General features: G+C 51.2%; 1 protein-coding gene across 20 annotated transcripts in view; it reads left to right on the top strand.

Annotated features, from left to right (window-relative positions):
- Jakmip3 (Janus kinase and microtubule interacting protein 3) overlaps positions 1–19,257 on the top strand; it is a 137,288-nt gene extending 118,031 nt beyond the window's left edge. For 12 of the 20 annotated variants that reach the window (XM_045135869.1, XM_045135862.1, XM_045135850.1 and 9 more), the window contains 7 exons: positions 323–388; positions 1,107–1,175; positions 1,263–1,340; positions 14,955–15,158; positions 15,989–16,054; positions 17,623–17,664; positions 18,253–19,257. In XM_045135869.1, the coding sequence (XP_044991804.1) occupies positions 323–388; positions 1,107–1,175; positions 1,263–1,340; positions 14,955–15,158; positions 15,989–16,054; positions 17,623–17,664; positions 18,253–18,576 (849 nt within the window). In that variant the 3' untranslated portion in view covers positions 18,577–19,257. Of the gene's footprint in view, positions 1–322; positions 389–1,106; positions 1,176–1,262; positions 1,341–14,954; positions 15,159–15,988; positions 16,055–17,591; positions 17,665–18,252 lie in introns of all 20 variants that reach the window. The other 8 variants (XM_045135917.1, XM_045135925.1, XM_045135911.1 and 5 more) reach the window with 1 other exon arrangement.
- Positions 19,258–21,253: the final 1,996 nt, after the last annotated feature.

Below are 21,253 nucleotides of genomic sequence, written 5' to 3'. Positions count from 1 at the left end.
TCCTGTGGTTGCATATATAGAGTGCTGGCTTTAAGCAAAGGCAGGCAGGGACAGACAGGCAAGCCCTTGGTTCAAACATGTAGTCCAGACCTGCCTACTGGTGAGCTGTCTCAGCTAGCTCACTTAGAACTTTGTGGTCCTGGCAGTGAGAGGACAAGATGAACAGTGCCCCAGAGAGAACCTGGTGGGGTGCCAGCGATCAGAGTTGGGGAAGATGCTTCAGTAACTGTGTCTACAGCCCCAGCCCCAGCCCCTGTCCACACATCATTCAGTCTTCACCCTGCAAGGAGCTGCATTTGACCCATGTTCTCTTTGGATGCAGAATCTCACCAATGAGGAGCAAGTGATTGTCATACAAGCCAGGACCGTCCTGACCTTGGCAGAAAAGGTAGCGGGGAGTTGTGGATGGTGGGGAGGGCAGGGCTCGTGCAGCCTTCTCTGGCCAGCTTTGCTCAGGGAAACCCCTTTCCCTAGGAGGAGGGGTACCTGGTGGGGGAGCACTCCACCTGGGAGACAGGTCAAGGCACCGCTGTGTGCCTCTGCAAAGGTCAAATTCCACCACACATTGGCCCAACCCAGCTCTGCCTTTGCCTCCTTTCACAGATCTGCCCCAATGCCCCTCAAAAGCTGGAAGCTGGGTAGAGTTTGAAAAACTGCCCAGAGTTCCATAGTTCCCTGATCTGGGACCATTCAGCCTGCTAGCCTCCTCCTGGTCCTTTCCCCAGCCCAGACCTGCCTAGTGGGCTGCTCTCAGCCTCTTCTCAGACCTCTGGCAAACAGAGGTTTGTGGAAACAAGCCACCTACCTCTTCTAGCAGAGCTCAGCAGACACATCTTCTCCTGCTGCCCCCTAAAACAATATCCCTCCTTTCCTGGGAATGGCAGAGGAGCAGGCATCCTAGACAGCTGGTGGGGTGGGTGGTGAGAGCCAGATATGCTAGGTCCATGGAGCCCACAACTCCAGCCCAGCCTCTACTCCCTTTCCTGAGCCAGGCTTCCCTGGATCCTCTCCAGGCTGTCACTATAGAGTGGGGCATGGGGTGGAACCGGTATCCCTATGGGTGATGTTTGGGGTAACTGTCACCTGCTTCTTCTGTTTGTGATCAGTGGCTCCAGAGAATAGAAGAGACAGAGACAGCACTGCAGAGAAAGATGGTGGATCTGGAGAGTGAGAAGGTTGGTGGCATCTCTCCACGTGCCCCTGCGGCTGGCATCACCAGGTCTGGACTCCCGGGGCTGAGACCCAGGCCTCTCATGTTTCAGGAGCTGTTTAGTAAACAGAAGGGCTACCTGGAAGAGGAGCTGGACTACAGGAAGCAGGCACTAGACCAAGCCCACAAGGTAAGAGGAGCCCCAGGATTTGCTGGCCCACACTAGTGTGTCTCAGAGGCCTGTGTGGGCTGGGCCACAGCCCCGTGGGAAGCGTTAGGACTCAGTGTGGATCTGTCTTTCTTCCTCTGAGACATCTCAGCCCAAGTTCAGAGGATGTTTTGCACTGAGTCAGCAAACACTTCAGAGCGCAGTCACATGAGAACTCACATGGATGCACGAAATGAGTTGACAAAAAATAATTCATTGGGTAATAGTGTATTGATGAATTAATTGAGCACAGGAAAATGCCAGTAAATAACATCATTCTACTAAATACCTTGCTTTTATTCATCTGCCACTTGAAGAAATGCAAGTTATTTTGAAGAAAATGAGCCATATGTTTATTTGTCCATTTATAGAAATGCAAGTTTTTAAAAAAGATTTATTTGTAAAATATTTATTGTCAAGCCAAGCATAGTGTAAAATACCCAAAACCCAAGGACTATATAGCAAGCTGAATGCCCTCACCTCATTTTTGAAAAAAGACACAAAACCATCTTGGTCAGGGCTAAAGGGGTTCTACTATAGTGCTCAGCTAGGGGTTGGAGGGAATTGCAAGGTGTGGATTAGATCCGCTTTCTGATTTACAGAACTACAGCATAGATGTCTCTTGTTTAGACCACCGTGCTATTCTTTTTTAATATTATTTTATTTATTTACTTATTTATTTATGAGAAAGAGAGAGAGAATGAGAATGAGAATGAGAATGGGTGTGCCAGGGCCTTTAGCCACTGCAAATGAACTCCAGATGCATGCACCACCACGTGCATCTGGCTTATGTGGGTTCTGAGGAATTGAAGCTGGGTCCTTGGGCTTTGCAGGCAAGTGCCTTAACCACTTAGCCAGCTCTCCAGCTCCCCCATGTTATTCTTATTGAGCTCTCCTTCAGAACCAAAGCTATTTTCAGGTGTAAATTGTGGCAAAGGTTGAGGCTCGTGCAGTCTCAACACATCTGTACCGTCTTCCTTGGGAGCCAGCACTGCAACCTTGGTAGCATTCAAAGAATCCTGCATTTTGCCTGCGCCCTTTGCTGTAACCTGCCTTCTCATGGAACAGATCACATAGAGACAGGAAGTCGGAAGGATTCAGAGGCCAGGTTTTCTCTTTCTAGCAATCCCCTGAAGCCCCTGAGAACTACATTAATCCCTTCCAAGGACAGTGCCTCAGTGACCAGGTGGCTTCCACTAGGCCCACCTCTTAAAGGCTCTCTCATCTTAACACCATCATCCTGGGGACAAAGCTTCCAGAAAAGGGATCCACTGAAGCCACATCCAGACTCTGTGATACTCATCTCCATCCTCATAAACTATGACCTGTGACCACCCACTTGAGGACACCTCGAGTTCCACTGAGCATTTGTCAACTTCTCTGTTTCAAGAAGGACATGGGACCCAAAACAAGCATTGCACCAGTCAGTGAGATAAATGGCAGAGACATCCCTGAAGAACTGAAGATCATGCTTTCTTTGGAACAATTACTTCCATGTGTGTATTAATGCCACTCTGCAGCCTGTGTGCGACTGTCTGGCCAACTGAGGAGTCCTTAAAGGCACAAAGCATGTTATGCACTACCTCAGAAAGGCATCAGGGGAGCTAAGGGGTGGCTGAAGGTAGGTGTGGGGGTTGGAGCCCAACAACTGGGAGCTTAACCTGCTTGGCCACTCTTGGGAGAATTGAGGCTGGTGGCTTTACCTCTCATGGGAAGTAAGAATAGCAACCTGCACTTGTTAAAAGAATCAAAAACTGGGCTGGAGAGATGGCTTAGCGGTTAAGTGCTTGCCTGTGAAGCCTAAGGACCCCGGTTCGAGGCTCAATTCCCCAGGACCCACATTAGCCAGATGCACAAGGGGGTGCACATGACTGGAATTTGTTTTCAGTGGCTGGAGGCCCTGGCGTGCCCATTCTCTCTCTCTCTCTCTCTCTCTCTATCTATCTAATATATATATATATATATATATATATATATATATATATATATATATATATATATATATACCTCCTTCTCTCTCTCTTACTCTCTCTGTCACTCTCAAATAAGAAAATAAAAATGAACAAAAAAATTTTAAAAAAGAATCAAAAACTAAGCCAGGCATGGTGGTACAAGCCTATAATCCCAGCACTTGGGAGGCAGAATGGGAGGATCGCAATGTGTTTGAGGCCACCCTGAGACTACATAGTGAATTCCAGATCAGCTTGGTCTATAGAGAGGCCCTACCTCGAAAAGCCAGAGAGAGAGAGAGAGACTCAAAAACTAACCCTGACCTGAGTCCAGGACACTGCTGAGGCATCTGTATGGGTTGACATCTACTTTCTGCTTCCTCCTAAGCTGCTGGGGAACCAGTGGCAGTTCTGCTGGGGTTGGTATCTGCTCATCAGCAAATGGTTCAGTCTTTCTATGCCTGGGGTGAGCATAGGACCCTTCTAACTTGAAAACTAGGCTTAAGAACTAGGCTACCCTAGCAGGAGCTGTCCCAGGACATCTCTAGTTGTCACCATCGCACTGCTGTGATTGTATACACACTTGTCTCCCTGCCACATGAGGGAGGATACACCAGGGTCCACTCAGGCCCTGGTCTGATGGGCACACAAGTGTCCCTGGTATTACTGGGGCATCTAGCCTATGAGGCAAGGCGTCAGCTCTCATGACACTTGAAGCACAGGAGGGATCACTGGTATGAAGATGACTATTCTTGGGGTTCACTTCAAGCTGGAACTATCTCTCAGAGTAATAATAATGGTGATGATAGCGACAATGGGGATGATGGTGATGCTGATGGTGATGATGGTGGTGCTGATGGTAATGATAATGGTGATAATGACGTTAATGGTGCTGATGGTGGTGATAATGGTGATGCTAAAGGTGGTGGTGATGATGGTGATGGTGGTGACAGTGCTGACGGGAGGATAGTGGTGATGGTCTGGTGACAGTGATTATGGGAGGACAGTGGTGATGGTTATGGTGACAGTGATTATGGGAGGACAGTGTGGATGGTTGTGGTGACATTGATTATGGGAGGACAGTGGTGATGGTTGAGGTGACAGTGATTATGGGAGGACAGTGGTGATGGTTGTTGTGACAGTGATGATGGGAGGACAAGGGTGATGGTTGTTGTGACAGTGATGATGAGAGGACAAGGGTGATGGTCTGGTGACAGTGATTATGGGAGGACAGTGGTGATGGTTGTGGTGACAGTGATTATGGGAGGACAGTGGTGATGCTTGTGTTGACAGTGATGATGGGAGGACAAGGGTGATGGTTGTGGTGACAGTGATGATGGGAGGACAATGGTGATGGTTGTGGTGACAGTGATGATGGGAGGACAAGGGTGATGGTGTGGTGACAGTGATGATGAGAGGACAAGGGTGATGGTTGTGGTAACAGTGATGATGGGAGGACAAGGGTGATGGTTGTGGTGACAGTGATGATGGGAGGACAAGGGTGATGGTTGTGGTGACAGTGATGATGGGAGGACAAGGGTGATGGTCTGGTGACAGTGATGATGTGAGGACAAGGGTGATGGTTGTGGTGACAGTGATGATGGGAGGACAAGGGTGATGCTTGTGGTGACAGTGATGATGGGAGGACAAGGGTGATGGTTGTGGTGACAGTGATGATGGGAGGACAAGGGTGATGGTCTGGTGACAGTGATGATGGGAGGACAGTGGTGATGGTTATGGTGACAGTGATGATGGGAGAACAAGGGTGATGGTTGTGGTGACAGTGATGATGGGAGGACAACGGTGATGGTTGTGGTGACAGTGATGATGGGAGGACAAGGGTGATGGTTGTGGTGACAGTGATGATGGGAGGACAAGGGTGATGGTTGTGGTGACAGTGATGATGGGAGGACAGTGGTGATGGTTGTGGTGACAGTGATGATGGGAGGACAAGGGTGATGGTTGTGGTGACAGTGATTATGGGAGGACAGTGGTGATGGTGTGGTGACAGTGATGATGGGAGGACAGTGGTGATGGTCTGGTGACAGTGATAATGGGAGGACAGTGGTGATGGTTGTGGTGACAGTGATGATGGGAGGACAGTGGTGATGGTTGTGGTGACAGTGATGATGGGAGGACAAGGGTGATGGTTGTGGTGACAGTGATGATGGGAGGACAGTGGTGATGGTGTGGTGACAGTGATGATGGGAGGACAAGGGTGATGGTTGTGGTGACAGTGATGATGGGAGGACAATGGTGATGGTTGTGGTGACAGTGATTATGGAAGGACAATGGTGATGGTGTGGTGACAGTTTGATGGGAGGACAGTGGTGATAGGTGTGGTGACAGTGATGATGGGAGGACAAGGGTGATGGTTGTGGTGGCAGTGATGATGGGAGGACAAGGGTGACGGTTGTGGTGACAGTGATGATGGGAGCACAGTGGTGATGGTTCTGGTGACAGTAATGATGGGAGGACAACGATGATGGTCTGGTGAGAGTGATGATGGGAGGACAAGGGTGATGGTCTGGTGACAGTGATGATGGGAGGACAAGGGAGATGGTTGTGGTGAGAGTGATGATGGGTGACAGTGGTGATGGTTGTCGTGACAGTGATGATGGGAGGACAAGGGTGATGGTTGTGGTGACAGTGATGATGGGAGGACAAGGGTGATGGTTGTGGTGACAGTGATGATGGGAGGACAAGGGTGATGGTCTGGTGACAGTGATGATGGGAGGACAAGGGTGATGGTCTGGTGACAGTGATGATGGGAGGACACTGGTGATGGTTGTGGTGACAGTGATGATGGGAGGACAAGGGTGATGGTCTGGTGACAGTGATGATGGGAGTACAAGGGTGATGGTCTGGTGACAGTGATGATGGGAGGACAAGGGTGATGGTCAGGTGACAGTGATGATGGTCTGACAAAGGAGATGGTTGTGGTGACAGTGATGTTGGGAGGACAAGGGTGATGGTTGTCGGACAGTGATGATGGGTGACAGTGGTGATGGTTGTGGTGACAGTGATGATGGAGGACAAGGGTAATGGTTGTGGTGACAGTGATGATGGGAGGACAGTGGTGATGGTTGTGGTGACAGTGATGATGCGAGGACAAGGGTGATCGTGTGGTGACAGTGATTTTGGGAGGACAGTGGTGATGGTTGTGGTGACAGTAATGATGGGAGTACAAGGGTGATGGTCTGGTGACAGTGATAATGGGAGGACAGTGGTGATGGTTGTGGTGACAGTGATGATGGGAGGACAAGGGTGATGGTCTGGTGACAGTGATGATGGGAGGACAATGGTGATGGTTGTGGTTACAGTGATGATGGGAGGACAAGGGTGATGGTTGTGGTGACAGTGATGATGGGAGGACAAGGGTGATGGTTGTGGTGACAGTGATGATGGGAGGACAGCGTTGATGGTGTGGTGACAGTGATGATGGGAGGACAAGGGTGATGGTTGTGGTGACAGTGATGATGGGAGAACAAGGGAGATGGTTGTGGTGACAGTGATGATGGGAAGACAGTGGTGATAGGTGTGGTGGCAGTGATGATGCGAGGACAAGGGTGATGGTTGTGGTGACAGTGATGATGGGAGGACAAGGTGATGGTTGTGGTGACAGTGATGATGGGAGGACAGTGGTGATGGTTGTGGTGACAGTGATGATGCGAGGACAAGGGTGATCGTGTGGTGACAGTGATTTTGGGAGGACAGTGGTGATGGTTGTGGTGACAGTAATGATGGGAGTACAAGGGTGATGGTCTGGTGACAGTGATGATGGGAGGACAGTGGTGATGGTTGTGGTGACAGTGATGATGGGAGGACAAGGGTGATGGTCTGGTGACAGTGATGATGGGAGGACAATGGTGATGGTTGTGGTGACAGTGATGATGGGAGGACAGTGGTGATGGTTGTGGTGACAGTGAATATGGGAGGACAAGGGTGATGGTCTGGTGACAGTGATGATGGGAGGACAAGGGTGATGGTTGTGGTGACAGTGATGATGGGAGGACAAGGTTGATGGTTGTGGTGACAGTGATGATGGGAGGACAGTGGTGATGGTCTGGTGGCAGTGATGATGGGAAGACAAGGGTGATGGTGTGGTGACAGTGTTGATGGGAGGACAAGGGTAATGGTTGTGGTGACAGTGATGATGGGAGGAGAGTGGTGATGGTTGTGGTGACAGTGATGATGGAGGACAAGGGTAATGGTTGTGGTGACAGTGAGGATGGCAGGACAAGGGAGATGGTTGTGGTGACAGTGATGATGGGAGGACAAGGGTGATGGTTGTGGTGACAGTGATGATGGGAGGACAAGGGTGATGGTTGTGGTGACAGTGATGATGGGAGGACAAGGGTGATGGTTGTGGTGACAGTGATGATGGGAGGACAAGGGTGATGGTTGTGGTGACAGTGATGATGGGAGGACAAGGGTGTTGGTTGTGGTGACAGTGATGATGGGAGGACAAGGGTGATGTTGTGGTGACAGTGATGATGGGAGGACAAGGGTGATGGTTGTGGTGACAGTGATGATGGGAGGACAGTGGTGATGGTCTGGTGACAGTGTTGATGGGAGGACAAGGGTGATGGTTGTGGTGACAGTGATGATGGGAGGACAAGGGTGATGGTTGTGGTGACAGTGAATATGGGAGGACAAGGGTGATGGTCTGGTGACAGTGATGATGGGAGGACAAGGGTGATGTTGTGGTGACAGTGATGATGGGAGGACAAGGGTGATGGTTGTGGTGACAGTGGTGATGGGAGGACAATGGTGATGGTTGTGGTGACAGTGATGATGGGAGGACAAGGGTGATGGTTGTGGTGACAGTGATGATGGGAGGACAAGGTTGATGGTTGTGGTGACAGTGATGATGGGAGGACAGTGGTGATTGTCTGGTGGCAGTGATGATGGGAAGACCAGGGTGATGGTGTGGTGACAGTGTTGATGGGAGGACAAGGGTAATGGTTGTGGTGACAGTGATGATGGGAGGACAGTGGTGATGGTTGTGGTGACAGTGATGATGGAGGACAAGGGTAATGGTTGTGGTGACAGTGAGGATGGCAGGACAAGGGAGATGGTTGTGGTGACAGTGATGATGGGAGGACAAGGGTGATGGTTGTGGTGACAGTGATGATGGGAGGACAAGGGTGATGGTTGTGGTGACAGTGATGATGGGAGGACAAGGGTGATGGTTGTGGTGACAGTGATGATGGGAGGACAAGGGTGATGGTTGTGGTGACAGTGATGATGGGAGGACAAGGGTGATGGTTGTGGTGACAGTGATGATGGGAGGACAAGGGTGATGGTTGTGGTGACAGTGATGATGGGAGGACAAGGGTGATGTTTGTGGTGACAGTGATGATGGGAGGACAAGGGTGATGTTGTGGTGACAGTGATGATGGGAGGACAAGGGTGATGGTTGTGGTGACAGTGATGATGGGAGGACAGTGGTGATAGGTGTGGTGACAGTGATGATGGGAGGACAAGGGTGATGTTGTGGTGACAGTGATGATGGGAGGACAAGGGTGATGGTTGTGGTGACAGTGATGATGGGAGGACAGTGGTGATGGTCTGGTGACAGTGTTGATGGGAGGACAAGGGTGATGGTTGTGGTGACAGTGATGATGGGAGGACAAGGGTGATGGTTGTGGTGACAGTGATGATGGGAGGACAGTGGTGATAGGTGTGGTGACAGTGATGATGGGAGGACAAGGGTGATGGTTGTGGTGACAGTGATGATGGGAGGACAAGGTGATGGTTGTGGTGACAGTGATGATGGGAAGACAGTGGTGATGGTTGTGGTGACAGTGATGATGCGAGGACAAGGGTGATCGTGTGGTGACAGTGATTTTGGGAGGACAGTGGTGATGGTTGTGGTGACAGTAATGATGGGAGTACAAGGGTGATGGTCTGGTGACAGTGATAATGGGAGGACAGTGGTGATGGTTGTGGTGACAGTGATGATGGGAGGACAAGGGTGATGGTCTGGTGACAGTGATGATGGGAGGACAATGGTGATGGTTGTGGTGACAGTGATGATGGGAGGACAATGGTGATGGTTGTGGTGACAGTGATGATGGGAGGACAAGGGTGATGGTTGTGGTGACAGTGATGATGGGAGGACAGTGGTGATGGTTGTGGTGACAGTGAATATGGGAGGACAAGGGTGATGGTCTGGTGACAGTGATGATGGGAGGACAAGGGTGATGGTTGTGGTGACAGTGATGATGGGAGGACAAGGTTGATGGTTGTGGTGACAGTGATGATGGGAGGACAGTGGTGATGGTCTGGTGGCAGTGATGATGGGAAGACAAGGGTGATGGTGTGGTGACAGTGTTGATGGGAGGACAAGGGTAATGGTTTTGGTGACAGTGATGATGGGAGGACAGTGGTGATGGTTGTGGTGACAGTGATGATGGAGGACAAGGGTAATGGTTGTGGTGACAGTGAGGATGGCAGGACAAGGGAGATGGTTGTGGTGACAGTGATGATGGGAGGACAAGGGTGATGGTTGTGGTGACAGTGATGATGGGAGGACAAGGGTGATGGTTGTGGTGACAGTGATGATGGGAGGACAAGGGTGATGGTTGTGGTGACAGTGATGATGGGAGGACAAGGGTGATGTTTGTGGTGACAGTGATGATGGGAGGACAAGGGTGATGGTTGTGGTGACAGGGATGATGGGAAGACAGTGGTGATGGGTGTGGTGACAGTGATGATGGGAGGACAATGGTGATGGTTGTGGTGACAGTGATGATGGGAGGACAAGGGTTATGTTTGTGGTGACAGTGATGATGGGAGGACAAGGGTGATGGTTGTGGTGACAGTGATGATGGGAGGACAAGGGTGATGGTTGTGGTGACAGTGATGATGGGAGGACAAGGGTGTTGGTTGTGGTGACAGTGATGATGGGAGGACAGTGGTGATAGGTGTGGTGACAGTGATGATGGGAGGACAAGGGTGATGTTGTGGTGACAGTGATGATGGGAGGACAAGGGTGATGGTTGTGGTGACAGTGATGATGGGAGGACAGTGGTGATGGTCTGGTGACAGTGTTGATGGGAGGACAAGGGTGATGGTTGTGGTGACAGTGATGATGGGAGGACAAGGGTGATGGTTGTGGTGACAGTGATGATGGGAGGACAGTGGTGATAGGTGTGGTGACAGTGATGATGGGAGGACAAGGGTGATGGTTGTGGTGACAGTGATGATGGGAGGACAAGGTGATGGTTGTGGTGACAGTGATGATGGGAGGACAGTGGTGATGGTTGTGGTGACAGTGATGATGCGAGGACAAGGGTGATCATGTGGTGACAGTGATTTTGGGAGGACAGTGGTGATGGTTGTGGTGACAGTAATGATGGGAGTACAAGGGTGATGGTCTGGTGACAGTGATAATGGGAGGACAGTGGTGATGGTTGTGGTGACAGTGATGATGGGAGGACAAGGGTGATGGTCTGGTGACAGTGATGATGGGAGGACAATGGTGATGGTTGTGGTGACAGTGATGATGGGAGGACAATGGTGATGGTTGTGGTGACAGTGATGATGGGAGGACAAGGGTGATGGTTGTGGTGACAGTGATGATGGGAGGACAGTGGTGATGGTTGTGGTGACAGTGAATATGGGAGGACAAGGGTGATGGTCTGGTGACAGTGATGATGGGAGGACAAGGGTGATGGTTGTGGTGACAGTGAGGATGGGAGGACAAGGTTGATGGTTGTGGTGACAGTGATGATGGGAGGACAGTGGTGATGGTCTGGTGGCAGTGATGATGGGAAGACAAGGGTGATGGTGTGGTGACAGTGTTGATGGGAGGACAAGGGTAATGGTTGTGGTGACAGTGATGATGGGAGGACAGTGGTGATGGTTGTGGTGACAGTGATGATGGAGGACAAGGGTAATGGTTGTGGTGACAGTGAGGATGGCAGGACAAGGGAGATGGTTGTGGTGACAGTGATGATGGGAGGACAAGGGTGATGGTTGTGGTGACAGTGATGATGGGAGGACAAGGGTGATGGTTGTGGTGACAGTGATGATGGGAGGACAAGGGTGATGGTTGTGGTGACAGTGATGATGGGAGGACAAGGGTGATGTTTGTGGTGACAGTGATGATGGGAGGACAAGGGTGATGGTTGTGGTGACAGGGATGATGGGAAGACAGTGGTGATGGGTGTGGTGACAGTGATGATGGGAGGACAATGGTGATGGTTGTGGTGACAGTGATGATGGGAGGACAAGGGTTATGTTTGTGGTGACAGTGATGATGGGAGGACAAGGGTGATGGTTGTGGTGACAGTGATGATGGGAGGACAAGGGTGATGGTTGTGGTGACAGTGATGATGGGAGGACAAGGGTGTTGGTTGTGGTGACAGTGATGATGGGAGGACAGTGGTGATAGGTGTGGTGACAGTGATGATGGGAGGACAAGGGTGATGTTGTGGTGACAGTGATGATGGGAGGACAAGGGTGATGGTTGTGGTGACAGTGATGATGGGAGGACAGTGGTGATGGTCTGGTGACAGTGTTGATGGGAGGACAAGGGTGATGGTTGTGGTGACAGTGATGATGGGAGGACAAGGGTGATGGTTGTGGTGACAGTGATGATGGGAGGACAGTGGTGATAGGTGTGGTGACAGTGATGATGGGAGGACAAGGGTGATGGTTGTGGTGACAGTGATGATGGGAGGACAAGGTGATGGTTGTGGTGACAGTGATGATGGGAGGACAGTGGTGATGGTTGTGGTGACAGTGATGATGCGAGGACAAGGGTGATCGTGTGGTGACAGTGATTTTGGGAGGACAGTGGTGATGGTTGTGGTGACAGTAATGATGGGAGTACAAGGGTGATGGTCTGGTGACAGTGATAATGGGAGGACAGTGGTGATGGTTGTGGTGACAGTGATGATGGGAGGACAAGGGTGATGGTCTGGTGACAGTGATGATGGGAGGACAATGGTGATGGTTGTGGTTACAGTGATGATGGGAGGACAAGGGTGATGGTTGTGGTGACAGTGATGATGGGAGGACAAGGGTGATGGTTGTGGTGACAGTGATGATGGGAGGACAGCGTTGATGGTGTGGTGACAGTGATGATGGGAGGACAAGGGTGATGGTTGTGGTGACAGTGATGATGGGAGAACAAGGGAGATGGTTGTGGTGACAGTGATGATGGGAAGACAGTGGTGATAGGTGTGGTGGCAGTGATGATGCGAGGACAAGGGTGATGGTTGTGGTGACAGTGATGATGGGAGGACAAGGTGATGGTTGTGGTGACAGTGATGATGGGAGGACAGTGGTGATGGTTGTGGTGACAGTGATGATGCGAGGACAAGGGTGATCGTGTGGTGACAGTGATTTTGGGAGGACAGTGGTGATGGTTGTGGTGACAGTAATGATGGGAGTACAAGGGTGATGGTCTGGTGACAGTGATAATGGGAGGACAGTGGTGATGGTTGTGGTGACAGTGATGATGGGAGGACAAGGGTGATGGTCTGGTGACAGTGATGATGGAAGGACAATGGTGATGGTTGTGGTTACAGTGATGATGGGAGGACAAGGGTGATGGTTGTGGTGACAGTGATGATGGGAGGACAAGGGTGATGGTTGTGGTGACAGTGATGATGGGAGGACAGCGTTGATGGTGTGGTGACAGTGATGATGGGAGGACAAGGGTGATGGTTGTGGTGACAGTGATGATGGGAGAACAAGGGAGATGGTTGTGGTGACAGTGATGATGGGAAGACAGTGGTGATAGGTGTGGTGGCAGTGATGATGCGAGGACAGTGGTGATGGTCGGGTGAAATTGATGATGGGAGGACAAGGGTGATGTTTTTGGTGACAGTGATGATGGGAGGACAGTGGTGATGGGTGTGGTGACAGTGATGATGGGAGGACAAGGGTGATGGTTGTGGTGACAGTAATGATGGGAGGACAATGGTGATGTTTGTGGTGACAGTGATGATGGGAGGACAAGGGTGATCGTTGTGGTGACAGTGATGATAGGGATGATAATAGTGGTGATGATCATGGCAATGATAAGTGATGTTGATGGCTGCAAGTTTTGTGGTGTCTTCTTAATTTTTTAAAGTTAGCCTATTAGCACAGCTGTCTTCATTGTACAGTGTATTGTGCATATTATCTGTCCTTTATGGGGGTGGCTTAGTATCGCTCCCAGGTGACTTTAGGTGAGCAGCGTTTGTGAGTCCTTCAGGCTTCAAGGTTGCAGCAGGCTGTGTGTCATGTGGTGGTTGTCAGGCCACTGCTGGTGCAAAGCACAGTGAGAAAGGCTGTGTACCTGTGAGAGGTCAAGAAAAGCAGAGTCTGTCCCTTTGATAGCGTTAGGCCCATCCTTTCTAATGTCATTGTCTGTAGAGAAAGTCCTAACGGAGTTTCCACCAGCGGGTTAGATGAAGCCTGTGTGATGTGCATTCTAAGCGGTGCTTAACAACACATGAGAAAGGCAGGTGCTCAGATCTAGGGTTTGGCATAGAGCACTGGCCTAACGGGTCCAAGGCCCTGAGCTCTGTCATCAAGCAGACAATAAAGGAGAAGGGATTGTGTGCCTGCCACACTCTTCTCTGAGGAACAGAGCTGAGACAGGAGCAGAGCTTGAGTGTATTGTGGTATTTGTCATGTGATATTTGTATTGTGGTTGTGCAGACCAATTCAGTGTAACAGGCCCCGTGAAGACTTTTTTAATTCCTTAAATACTAGTAAATTAAAAGGAATTTCATAATTATTTTGTCTGAAGAGAAGGGAGAATCTATTTTGAATATGCTATGTTTTTGTGGGAATAAGTAGCCCATCAAGATGAGAATTATGGTGAGACTTAGAGAATTTGCTTTTCCCCACCCCAAAGATTATATCAGAAGTTTTCATGAAGAAATCCAGGCATTGTGGTACATACTTATAATCCTAGCAATTAAGAAGCTGAGGCAGAAGGACCAGGAGTTCAAGGTCAACATAGGTCAAGGATATATAGTGAGTTAGAGGCCAGCCTGGGCTACATGAGACCCTGTCACAAACAAACAAAACCCCAAAATCAAACAAAACCTCACAACAAAAATTCCTGAAGAGAAAGTCTGAAAGTACTCCAAGCCAACCCAAATGTCCAGGGGCGGTGGAGGAAGCCTGTACTTCCAGCTCCCAGATACACCATCCATGAAGAGAAAGCGAAAGAGAGACAGGCAAAGAGTGAGAGAGGATGGGTATGCCAGGGTCTCTTGCCACTGTGGACGAACTCCAGCTGCCTCTGGCTAACACCAGGGTAATGGGTACTAAGGAACAGAACCTGGGCAGTCACACTTTATAAGCATGGGCCTGAGCTTGTTAAGGGGAGGCGTGTGACCATCTGACAAGCCCTTTCACCACGTCCTGGCTTAGAGCTCACCCCGAGCTATCCTGCTTCTGCCCCACCTCCCACCAGGTTCTGCCCTGCCGAGTCCAAGCCAGGTAGCACAGCTTTCTGCTGGATTGAGACTCCAGGTCTTTCCCCAGAGACCTTGTGTATACTGTGCCCCACCCCCCACTCCTGTGCACCTCCTCCCCACCAGAACCCTGTACTCCCTAGAGAGGACGAGCCCACTCCTGGAGAAGAGGGGTGCTAACGCCAGTCTCCCGCGATCGATCCCTCTTCCCCCAGCACATCCTGGAGCTGGAAGCCATGCTGTACGACGCCCTGCAGCAGGAGGCTGGGGCCAAAGTGGCCCAGCTGCTGACGGAGGAGGAGCGCGAGAAGCTGAAGGTGGCCGTGGAGCAGTGGAAGCGCCAGGTCATGAGCGAGCTGCGAGAGCGGGACGCGCAAATCCTGCGGGAGCGCATGGAGCTGCTGCAGATGGCGCAGCAGGTGCGGGAGAAGAGGGAGGGCTGACTTCCCAGGGTCCGTTCTCCTGGTGGCCACACCCCCGAGGGCTGAGCCCCACGGCCACGACCTCCAGCGACCATGTCTTTCGTGACCAGCATTCCACCTTCACCCAACCAACCTCTTAAACCGGGATTGGTGTTGTTGAGGCCTCTGGGTGGCAGCTGCCCAGGAGTCACTGGTTTCCAGGTCTCCCACATGACATCAGGTCCCCTGATGGTAAGAGTGTTTTCTGGGAGCCCAATCACTCCCCGCAAGTGGTCAGAGCTTCAGTGAAATGCCCCACCCCAAATACAAAAGGTTCAGATTACAGATTCAGAAAAACCAGCACATTGTGACAGTGTGACAGGGCTTACCAGCTACCAGGACTGAGGCCCTTGACTTGTGAGCCCACCTTGGGCCTCTCTGGAGTTCAAGCAGTCAGGATAGAGTGATCACCCCGTCCCACCTTACTCCACAGTGTGTGTGGTCAGGGCCCCATTCTCAGCCTCAAAGGAAGGTGCTTGCCTCACTGTCCGTGGTTCTGACCGCTGGCTGCCTGCTGTTTGGTCAATTCTTCTCTGTTCCCTTGGTGTTTCCCACTATAACTTTTGACCTGACCTGTCCACAGGAGGTGGGTCCCTGGATGGAGAAGGACTTTTACTCCCTTTAAAAAGAATAGCAAACTAGAAATAGCTAGATGGCTTGAGACTGGGCCAGCATGCTAGCTGCTTTGTGACAATTGTCCAACAATAAAAGAAGGGAAATCTTGACACTTTGGGTTGGCTTTTCACATACACCAATAACTGAAGCTGTTCATCCTTTCCACATTACAGAGAGTTAAAGAGCTGGAAGAGTGGATAGAAACCCAGAAGAGACAAATAAAGGAGCTGGAGGAAAAGGTAAAACAAATAGACTGGGGACACTGGGCTGGCCTGGGGGGCTTAGGAAGAAAAGGTCACAAGATAACTGCAGGCTGAGGTCACCCAGTACCAGCCCTGGGGAGAGAACAGACTTGGCCTTCCAGGTGTCACCACAAGGCTGTGTGCCCACAGCAGCGGGGAGGGGTGCGGGGAGCTGAGAGAGGCACTGGCTGGGAGGGAGCTGTAGAGGCTCTAAGTGGGAGCTGCAGGGCTCAGGCTAGAGCTTGGAGCCCTCACATGATCCCGCCTTCACATGGCCTCCAGGTCCACAGTATCCATCCATTTGATGGGTTTTCTAAGAGAAGCACATGGTCTCTGAGACCCACCCTCAGGGCATGGGGGAAAGGTGTTCACCCAGAACCCTGTTCCCATGAGCTCGCTTTCAGAACAGTCTGTCTCCTGTGGAATTTGGTGCTAACTCAGGGGCTTCTGGGGTCACTTGTTTGCTCTATTCTTACAATTGGTCCTGCCTGTGGGTGGATCTCACCAAAGTGACCAGAATGAAATGGCCAGTGGGGACCATCTACCTGTCTCATTCTTTGAAGAGAACAGGAGGCAGTGTTAGGACAGGATACCCCCAAAGTCATCTCATCACCAGCATCAACAAGGGCTGTTAGGCGGTCTTTGCTCTCAGGACAGCAGTTCCTGCAGCTGGCCACTTCAGCCATTCCCACCCTTCCGAGCAGTGCCACCTACTGGGCGCTTTGCTGCCGCTGCCTAGCAGGCCTCAGGGAAGTGCACAAGTCCACTGCAAGGGTCCAGCCACAGAGCTAAGCAGGGCTTACCCTGGGAAACGTCTCAGTGGGGGCTGCCTACCGACACTAGCCACGTGGGCAGCATTCACCATGCTCACTGGATGTCCAGTAAGGCCTGGACTGGACACTCACAGGGTGCACACTTCCAAGAGGTCAGAGTCTCCCTTGGACTACATGTCTGCTTCATGTTGCATTTTAATCTGAGGACCCTTGATTGTATCTGATTTAGAATGACTCTAAGTTAGGGTCCAGGCTTTCAATCTTTGCTGGAATTCATTGTTTTCTCCTCTGTCCAAGTTGGTCTGGTTCCACCCTCACCCAAAACAACACTTGCAGTCAAATATGGTGCAAATATGGTTCAGGGTTTGGGGTACACTTTGTTGCTTAGAATGGGTCTACGACCAAAGTATTGTCACAAAATGCTGTGTTTGCTTATCACTTGGAATGTTCTTCTGTGAGGCTGTTGTCCTCATGAGTCCCATGGCATTCTCTCCATGGAACCCTCGCCCTGAGAGGTCTGAGCAGTGTGTTGGGTTCCCAACTATGCCTTGCCTCCCAGTATCCCTTGAGGTACCATTGACACTTGAGGTCTGGGATTCTCATGGCATTCCCCCACACACGTTCTGACTGTGTCCACTCCTCCCCAGCTGGCCATGTCTCCCTCTTTCTATAATCATAGGTCATTTCTTGCCAGAAACACTTTAAACCCTCTTTTTTTCTTTCTCTCTCCTCTGTTTCTCCATCCTCCCCTTTCTTTTCAGTTTTTATTTTTGTTCTTGTTTTTCTCCCTAGCTTTCATTCTCTGGTCATAGCTGGTCTTGGCACCCTCACCTGGTGAGTACGTCATAGGCTGTTTTCTGGCAAAGGTCCGCTTTTCTTCCTGAAAGATCCTGGTGGTCCTCACCATGCAGGAAGCTGCCTTCTGAAAAACAGGAGGGCCACTCCTTGGTGAAAATCTCCCCACCCTTCAGAGACTAGAAGCCCCTCCCCACACACTGAGTCCACCATAAAAGCACAGGAAGCACACTCATGTAGCACCCAGGCAGGAGCCAGTGTCCACTTCCGGGGTGACAGAAAGTTGTTTTATGACTTTCTTTCCTGTGTTCTCTAATAACTTCCCAGTTCAGTCTGGGTCCTGGGTCCCCAACACACTAGGCTTACCCAGTCACAGGGATGGTACTAGTGTGTAGGGTAGTAGTGTAGGCCCCTGCTCTGCCTGCAGACAAGGCCTGAATGCCACACTTGGTCAGTACTTCTTGCCCATACTAGAAACAAAGACATGTGGGACTCACTGACATCATTCATCTTGACCCCAGGCTCCAACCTCCAGAGTGTGGGATGAGGTCCTTTCTTGGGGATCAGCAGTCACACTCCCAGCCACTCAGCCCTCTGACTCCTGTGCTCTGTGTCTCTTTCTTCCAGCCCCCCACAGAGGCAGACTCCTGTTCTCTCATGGGACCAGAGAGCAGTGGGTGCCAGCAAAAGCACGAGACATTGTGTCTCAACCCTGAAGACCCGACAGGGTTTGGGCTTTGCACACCATCCTATGGAGGACAAGGGACTGGGCATTGTAATCTGTCCCCACTGTCCCTTTGGGATAAACCAGGACTGGAACTGGTCTTGCTGACTGGTGTTTCTCTGGGAGAAGCCCAGCCTTGGCTGCTGGGACCTGGGGTTCCTTTACCCAGACAGCAGTTCCCATCCTGGTCACGGGGATGTGTGATGTTCCCTGCCAAGCAGGGGTAAGAGCTGCTCCGATGCAGGAGCCACCCCAGGACCACCCCATCATTCTCACAGTGACTGTCAGTGCTCCTAGAAGATGCTCAGAACCATCCAGCCTTGTCCTTGTGGCAAGATGAGGGCTGTGGTCTCAGTGGTGACCTTCGTTCCGGAGGAACTAGGAAGGTTCACCTGGGACATCCCTAAAGGATTCCTTTTGGCACCTGGGCACCAGGTGTCATGCTGGGGTCACTCCCTGAGGGCCTGAGCACTTAATGATGAACAGATCCCACATTGAACCTTGTTCTGATACATTGACATCTGTGGGGACAGTGAGAGTCATACCCCCACTGGTCTCCTTATCCCACCCCTCCATGAAGGCTGGAATCTTCCAGCTAGGAGCACAGTGGAGTGATCAGAGGAGGCTTAGGGAGCACAGTGCGGGCACTTAAGGTGAGCATGCAGAACTGTAGGAAAGGGGCCTGGCCTAGGAGAACGCAGATGGCAGCAGTCCCAGAAACCACAGAAGTGCAAGACACTGGCCTGGAAGACCTTCAATAGATGGGTCCCTCCTGGGAGCTGCAGCCAGCAATGGTGGCTGAAGACAACCGTATGCAGGCCTTTGTGCACAAGGAGAAGAGTCAAGAGAGGAGACAAAATGCAGTGGTGGTTCTACGGACAGGAGGGAGTCCATGCAATGGTCTGCAGGTAGGTGACAATATCTCTCCATTCTTGCACTGTTTGGTGGCCTCTGCAGGCTGATGCCCCTTGAGAAGTGAATGAGTTCTGCCAGGAGAGCCTGGGCTGGGCCCATGGCTGGAAGAGCAGCAGCTTCTTGCTCCCCATTTCTGGATGCCCAGGAGAAAGTACTTAGTGGCAAGTCAGGATTTCTCTTTTCTCATAAGTGGGAAGAGACGACCTCACAAGGAGGCTGTGGCCCACTCCTGGTTGCAGGAAATCTACATTGACCAGGCCACCACACTGGAGCAAGACCTCCCCTGCAACCTGCAGGTAGCCCTGGTGGTAAGGACTTGGAATTTATGTTCCTTCCCAAAGTTGGCAAGTCCCAAATCCCCCACTGTGTCCTTCAGGGAAAATCTCAACCTAACACAGCAGGTCTTTGTGTTCCAGAAGATACACACACCCAAGCAGAGTGTCCAGTTCCCCAAACCCAGAAGACGAAAGCAACCCTCCTGAGCCCATCTCAGTAGGCTCAGCACTGTGGCTGTGCTGTGGATCTGTCCACTCTGCGAAGGCTCCCGCAGGCTGGGAGAACCAGGCATGGGCTATGCACTCTTCACTGAACTTTTCTCCACAAGTTGAGTCTCCTGATGAATGTGTCTGCTATTCAGTGGGGTGTGTACGCCTACTGGAGGTCAACTGGCTCTTGTGGGGCAGTGGTGGGCCACTCAGAGAGTCTCTGTCTCCCCAACTGTGCCCAATCCTAGGGCAGTGGGAGTCTCCCCAGGGTGGGGCTATGCAGGAGGAATCCAGGAGCCAACAATGCTGTTCTGGAGAGGCACCCCTGTAAAAATGGCAGGAGGAAGTTGTAAGACCTGTCTGTTCAGGAGGGAGTCTGGGGTCGACTTGTCATCTTTTGGTGCACACTTTTACAGTCACATCTTGAACACTGTCCTGGCCTTCAGTGTAGACCAGGCCTATGTCTAGGACAGTCCGTGGCTCCTAACTTCCCCAATGGCCAGGGGCACAGCCTCTGCCAGAAAACTGACGCTGGCTTGTTCTAGAAGGGAGCTTCCAAGTCACCTGGTCCAGCCCTGCTGTAGATGTCACCAGAAACCACACGGGGGCGCTCCGATCTAGCAAGCTTTGGCAGACAGCAGTTGACAAAGGTGCTCAGTCTTAAGTGGCTCTTGTTGCACCCAGCTAGGCACAGAGCCTCATGGTAGTTTTCTACTCACTTGGCAAGGCCAGTCTCAATAGCATTGTCATGCTCCAGGTCTTAAAGGTGACACCTGTAGCTGGGTGAATGGTAGTGAACACAGGTCAGCCCAGTGCCTGTGGAAATGTAACATATACTTTTTTATTGAGGTAAGGTTTCCTTCTAGCCCAGGCTGATCTGGAATTCACTAGGTAGTCTAAGTGTAACCTCCAACTTACAGCAATCCTCCTTCCTTGGCCTCCCAAGTGCTGGGATGTGATCAAAGGCGTGTGCCACCATGGCAAGCCTATACTTTCTTAGTGCTGGGACAAAACAGCAGACCAGAAGCAGCTTAGGGAAGGAAAGGATTTATTTCTGTCTTACAGTTTCCAGGGGATGTTTTGTCATGGTGGGAAAGCATGGGAAAAGGAGTGAGCATACAGGTCACATCTCATCAGCAGGCAGGAAAGAGAGAGTGTGAGTGCACTGTGCCAAGTGGGACTGCATTGTAACACCACAAGGGCCACCCTCAAAGACACCTCCCCCAGCAAGGCTTCACCTCCCAAAAGCTCCACGAGCTGGAGATTAAGTATGAGGCTTAATAACAGCCATATGAGGCTATGGGGGACAATTTACATTCAATCCACCACAGGAAACAACCCCTAACCTTCCTGGAGAAGCCCCAGGAGGCAGGAAGTGACCATCCCATTGGTTGGCACCCTTCCTCCACACTTCATTGAAAAAGCCAAGTGCACCTCTAGGGCCCACAAAGGCTGCTGCACTTAAGTCTGGGTGAGTTCCTCATAGAAGGGAGCAATGGCCAGG

This window comes from Jaculus jaculus, chromosome 1, assembly GCF_020740685.1.
Source record: "Jaculus jaculus isolate mJacJac1 chromosome 1, mJacJac1.mat.Y.cur, whole genome shotgun sequence".
Classification (NCBI taxonomy): domain Eukaryota; kingdom Metazoa; phylum Chordata; class Mammalia; order Rodentia; family Dipodidae; genus Jaculus; species Jaculus jaculus.
This window is presented reverse-complemented; position numbering and strand designations above follow the sequence as displayed.